The sequence below is a fragment of the Berghia stephanieae genome, chromosome 1 (genome assembly GCF_034508935.2).
Source record: "Berghia stephanieae isolate SIO BIC M18660-M18661 chromosome 1, UCSD_Bste_1.3, whole genome shotgun sequence".
Classification (NCBI taxonomy): domain Eukaryota; kingdom Metazoa; phylum Mollusca; class Gastropoda; order Nudibranchia; family Aeolidiidae; genus Berghia; species Berghia stephanieae.
Genome location: NC_088360.1, coordinates 64,383,434 through 64,389,457, shown reverse-complemented (window position 1 = coordinate 64,389,457; position 6,024 = coordinate 64,383,434). Strand labels below are relative to the sequence as shown.

Genomic DNA, 6,024 nt, shown 5'->3' with positions numbered 1-6,024 from the left:
CAAGGAAGTCGCACCAAAAGTTGCAAAAAATGGCAAAAGTTGCACTAAATCAAAAACTACAAAGGGGATAGATAAAAATGAATGTATTCGCATAACAGGACAACACCGAACAACATGATGATCACACTGATGACAGAATTGACTACTACCATGCACAAAGACCACACTCAACACAGTTCATTATCATTTGTTGAAAGTTAAACTAATAAGGAAAAAAATTATAATGATAATAACAATAATAAAAGTTATCTATTATTAATTATTATTATTATTATTTATTATTATTATTATATTATTATTATTATTATTATTATTATTATTATTATTATTATTATTATTTTATTATTATTATTATTATTATTATCATATTATTATTATTTATTATTATCATCATCATCATAATAATAATTATTATTATTACTATTATTATTATTATTATTATTTATTTATTATTATTATTATTATTATTATTATTATTATTATTATTATTATATTTATTATTATCATAATAATAATGAATATTGTTATTATTATTACTATTATTATTGTTATTATTATTATTATTATTTATTATTATTATTATTATTATTATTATATTATTATTATTATTATTATTATTATTATTATTATTATTATTATTATTACTATTATAGAAAATTGTGGAATGAAATGAAAGAAATAGCATTTCTCTGTTGAAATCTTTAGTATTTTTCTCTATAAAGTCCTGGGGGCCAATGGACCCCAAATCAGGATATCATACTTTCTAGTATTTTTCTCTTTGAACCATTTGGACCCCAAACCGGAAAATCTCAAATTCCAGATGAGCATGCTCAGTGTGAGTGTGAGTAAATTATGCACGTGAGAAGCATGAAATTTGGCATGGTCATGGACCATCATCAGTTTAGGAAAAGTCACCAAATTTCAGGTCCCTGTGTCAAAAATTGACTGTTTTATGAATAAAAAAACACCCCTCCTTTTTGGCCCCCAAGTATGTAAATAGGGTTAAGTTACCGGCACCGGTACACAATATTTTTACGAGATTTGGAGAAAAATAGCCTTTTTTTTAGTGGACTTTCCGCAAAAGTTGCACCAATGTTGCAAAAAAGCATCAAAGTTGCACCACGGTTGCAAAAAGCGGCAAAAGTTGCAAAACACGCGAATTCGCGTCAAAGTTGCAATCGCGAATTTCTGACAGGACAGTAGGGGAGGGCATCCGGGTCACCAAAAGGTCATCGACGCTTTAGGTTTTGAGAAGTCAGGTCATCGACGACTGAGAATTTACCGACCTCCACTTAGTTCTCGATGCTTTTCTCGTCTCGAGAATCTTGGTCGTCGATGCTTCTCGTATTGAGTCCCGAGTCCCGAGTCTCGAGACTATACTGCGCGAGCGACGCACGCGTTACTAACAATGTGTACTATCTGCATTGTTCACCCCTCTCTCGTCGGCGATGATTCCAGCGAAGCTCGAGACTTTTTTGCGTCTCGATGCTTTTTTGAGTCTCGAGACTCAAAAAAGTCTCGAGCATCGCTCTAGTCATCGGTGCTTTCATTCAATACCTAGTCATTGGTATTGGGTATTGACGTTATATCATATTTTAAACAGCTAACAAAACACAAACGTCGTAAATAGATCAAAATGGTTATAGGTATCAATGTTTTATTATTATACAAAGTGAATTTATTTAATGTATTTTAAGTTTTAATACAAAAAAGCCATCCAAAGCTCAGTTGAAGTGCTACTTCTCGGGAATTCCCGACTTTTCCTTGGTCATCGAGTTCGGGAAGTTTTGAGTGTTGATGGCCGATGACTTGAGGTATCATCGAGACTTCCGCTCGACACTACAGGACAGAACAACTCTCAATCAAGACTTTTGGAGAGTAAATAAACGCTGTAAATGATATTAGTAAGCCGTCAAATTGTCATAAATGTTATGCCTCTTCATTTCTGATGATGCCTAACCTACAATTGGCTCAGTATCAATGTCGTCATTATCGATTAAGGTAACAAGTATAGACGATAATTGGTCCTTTTTAAATATTTTTATTTCCGGTGGACTGAATACAAAGCTGTGTTTTCAGTGCACTGGTGGACTGAAAACACAGTTCTCTTATTTTTGGATTCCCTTATTTTTTTAGCACGAAAAAGATAATAGTTTCTCCGAATATTCTAGAAGTATAATTTTATACCAGCTTGAAAAATAAATACTACTACTACTACTACTACTTCTTCTACTACTACTTCTACTACTACTACTACTACTACTACTACTACTACTACTACTACTACTACTACTACTACTACTACTACTAAGATTTTTAATAAACGGAGTGTCTATTCGTCCTTCGGGTCGTATTCTTAAAAAGTGTCTAGCCGACCTTCAGTGCGTATGCAAATGAGGTAGGCATGAAATACGTAAAGGGTAATTGAGGGAAAGGCCGTTGTTTATATTTGTCAACGTATTTTTATATGTTTTAAATTCAAGGTTATTGCCCTCCCATAAATCGCATTGTTGTTACAGCGACCCATATATATGTCACTGCTCTCGTGGCTTTCTTTGTGCGCCCATATTACAAAATCTTCCCGGATAAACATCCTTCCAGTCAAGTCATTGCTCAATCGTTAAAAAATCAAAATGGAACGTGAAAGCATTTTCGTCGGAGCAAGGTTTGATTCATATGAAGCTTTCAAAAAATCATTACGGCTTCATGAAAATGCGAAAAATGTGAAATTCATTATAAAGGATTGCAAAAAGGTAGGATTTTATTATCATAGAATAGTCTCCCGTAATGGTGAGGAAATTATCTTAAATTTGTTTAATATGATATAATCTAATATTTATAATCTATTGATGAAAAGGGCATATTTATAATAGCATTGATGACAAAATGAATAAATAATTAGATAAAGAAATGAAAGAATAAATTAATAGATGAATGAATAAATAAATAAATAACTATTCAATTCGGCAGTTTGCAAGCAAGGTTTTTGAAGAAACCCTCACACAACAGTCTTTCTGTATTTGATTGCATGATGATATATGCATATCATTTCAACATCAATATATTGAAATAAGTATATAAAATTCTATGAAATCATCGCTTAAGGTTAAAAAAAATAATTCAATTATAATCTATTCTACCGGATAACTGTTATAATCGAGGCGTCAGCCGCAGTGCAGCACCCACCGTAAAGTAAGCAAGGGCGAGTAGACTTTCTCAATATCAAACAACGCGGCTTTTGTGAATCCAATAATAATAATAATAATAATAATAATAATAATAATAATAATAATAATAATAATAATAATAATAATAATAATAATAATAATAATAATAATAATAATAATAATAATATACTTTATTCATCCAAAAAAAAGAAACTCGTTTACAATTCCTTACAACATAATAATATGATTTAGGCCTATCACTTTCCTCAATTTAAATGTACATTTTCACGCTAACGAAGTGTGTTCATTTATTTGTATTTGTAGCCCACTCATTCTCATTCGGATTAATTGATCATGTCTATGTGTACTTCATTTTTATTTTTCTGATCAGTGCTTACTGCATCGATAGATTTGGTTGTCCTGTTGTAAGTAGGCATATATTTGTTGAAATAATGTAGACAATGATATTATTCCATAATCTTTCTCTTAGGTGATGTGCTCAGATTTCATCAACACAATAGTTTATGAACGGCTTATGTTCGAATGTAAACAAGGAAAAATGAGAAAATCCGAATCTAAAGGTCTCAGACCTATTCAAAGGTAAGGTACGCATTTTCTATGTGATTTTGTAAGCAAATAAATGAAATAATAACTACTTTTCCTCTTATTACAAACAAAAGGGAATTTTGTTCATTACAAGAAAATTTTAAAATAGTTTACTCTCGCATCTGACAACAAGGGGAACGAATTGACCGAATGCTTAAGGCATTGCACTGTAATCCCGATTGTCCCGGGTTCGAGGCCCGCTTCAGACACTTTCGTTATTTTCCTTGGGCAAGATTATTAATCCCAATTTGCACACTTGGACAACATAGGTGATTCCTGTTTACATCAGACATCCTGTTTAATGGATTATCTATATTCCTTCCTGGAATGCCTAGACGACGGGATCTTCTGGTGCCGTTGCGAAAAGGGCACCAGTGGTCCCCGTGGGTTCAAATTTACATTATATTCTGGCTTTTTCTCATTTCTTTGTTAGTTGTTTTTCCATTTTTAAAATTGTTTCTTACATAGATAGAAAATAGGTAGTATTCCCTCTATTCATTCACAAGGAGAAATGTGTCTTTTTATTTTATTGCAAAGGAAGACTTGTACAACCCAGGCATCAGCCGCAGTTCAGCGCCCAAAAGTGAGCTAGGGTCATGGCCAAACAGCGCGACGGGTAATCGAATTCAGTACCTCTCGGGTACGAAGCAAAGACCATACCGCTGAGCAAAGCTGCCCTATGTATTTGTTCGTTTGTTTCTTTTTTTCTTCTTTCTTTTGTAAAATTTTTGGAAGGGATGGGAGTGTGATTTTTCTTCCTCTTTTGTCTCCTTCATACACCAAACAAGTGTCGTCCAAAACGGAGCCATCCGAGAATATCATATCATTACCATAGGCATAATTACTTTTCCATTATTACCCATTCAGTCAGTCAGCACTGTCCACGGCAATGATTTGTGTCATTTTTTTTCTTCAGATCTTTCAAGTTTGGCTGCATGGCTAAAATACGATTATGTTGCCGTAGGAGTAGTGCCCGTGTTTGGTTCCTTGAAGTCGTTGAAGCAAATCTGACTCATGATGCACACACGCCATCTGCATCCGTAAGTACAGTTTAAAGGCACAATTTAGGTTCTTTAAATATTTGAATTCATAGCAAGTTTTCAAAATTTTACGTATGCCCTTTTAATGAATGCACCACTGTTTTTCAAACAGCAATGTGCAATGTTCAATAAAAGCCACGACGTTCCTTCCTGTATCTATTGGTAGCTAAATATTTAAAAACTTACCTATTTGTTCTCAATAAAATTTCGCCAATAGAAAATGGACCAAACATCTTGTCACATTTTCTTTTACACCACCACAATAGAATTTTGGTTTCCTTGTCATTTATTGACATTTTCAAAATCTATGCCCTTCTACTTCTTTGTAATTTCTACCCTAGCCTTGTGGTGAAAAACCCTATTTGAGATCATTATCTTCTGGAGTAAAACAAAATCACGCGATCAACCCCTTTTTATATTTTTGTCTCTTTACGCAAAAAAAAAAAAAAAAAAAGCTAATAGTGTTGACAGAATGAAGTAACAATACAGATCAACAGTCATATTGGAATCAAAATAGCGGGCGCTGTGAATAACGAATTTATTAATCTATCTTTTAGCGAACAACTTGGACATTCAGGCAGCGGGAATTCTCAGTGTAACACCTTTCAAGGTTTTAATCCACGACCCAGATACAACGGAGAGGTCATTTTGCACACATTATCCTTATTCTATCTGAGATTATTGTCACATTTAACTCCGAAAACGGACTTGCACGTGATAGATCGCAAGTTTATTTTGTATGTTGATATGCTTTTTTTATACCTTTTAATTTTCTGGGGAAAAACGATTTAACTGTAGCGTAATAGAAAAGATGTTTTGAGGCGCCCGTATTAGCTTTCTATTAAAAACAAAATAAACAAGCAAACAAAACATAACAAAATATAATAATAATAAATAAACGTAGGAATTCTAGAATTTTTTTCCCCAGCCAAAACGATAATTCTTTATGTCAAATCGTTAAATTCGAGAATCAATCAGTGGTAAGAAATGATATAGGTGATGTTATTGGAATGACATAATAATAATGATGATGATGTTGATGATGATGATGATGATGATGATGATGATGATGATGATGATGATGATGAAGATGATGATGATGATCATGATAATATAATAATAATAATAATAATAATAATAATAATAATAATAATAATAATAAATAATAATAATAATAATAATAATAATAATAATAATAATAATAATAATAA

At 32.4% G+C, this 6,024-nt stretch overlaps 1 protein-coding gene across 1 annotated transcript in view; it reads left to right on the top strand.

The window, feature by feature from the left end:
- The first annotated feature begins 3,671 nt into the window (after positions 1-3,671).
- LOC144964434 (uncharacterized) overlaps positions 3,672-6,024 on the top strand; it is a 3,180-nt gene continuing 827 nt past the window's right edge. The window contains exons 1-2 of the mRNA XM_078898687.1: positions 3,672-3,767; positions 4,690-4,813. Of these exons, the coding sequence (XP_078754813.1) occupies positions 3,703-3,767; positions 4,690-4,813 (189 nt within the window). The 5' untranslated portion in view covers positions 3,672-3,702. The remainder of the gene's footprint in view (positions 3,768-4,689; positions 4,814-6,024) is intronic.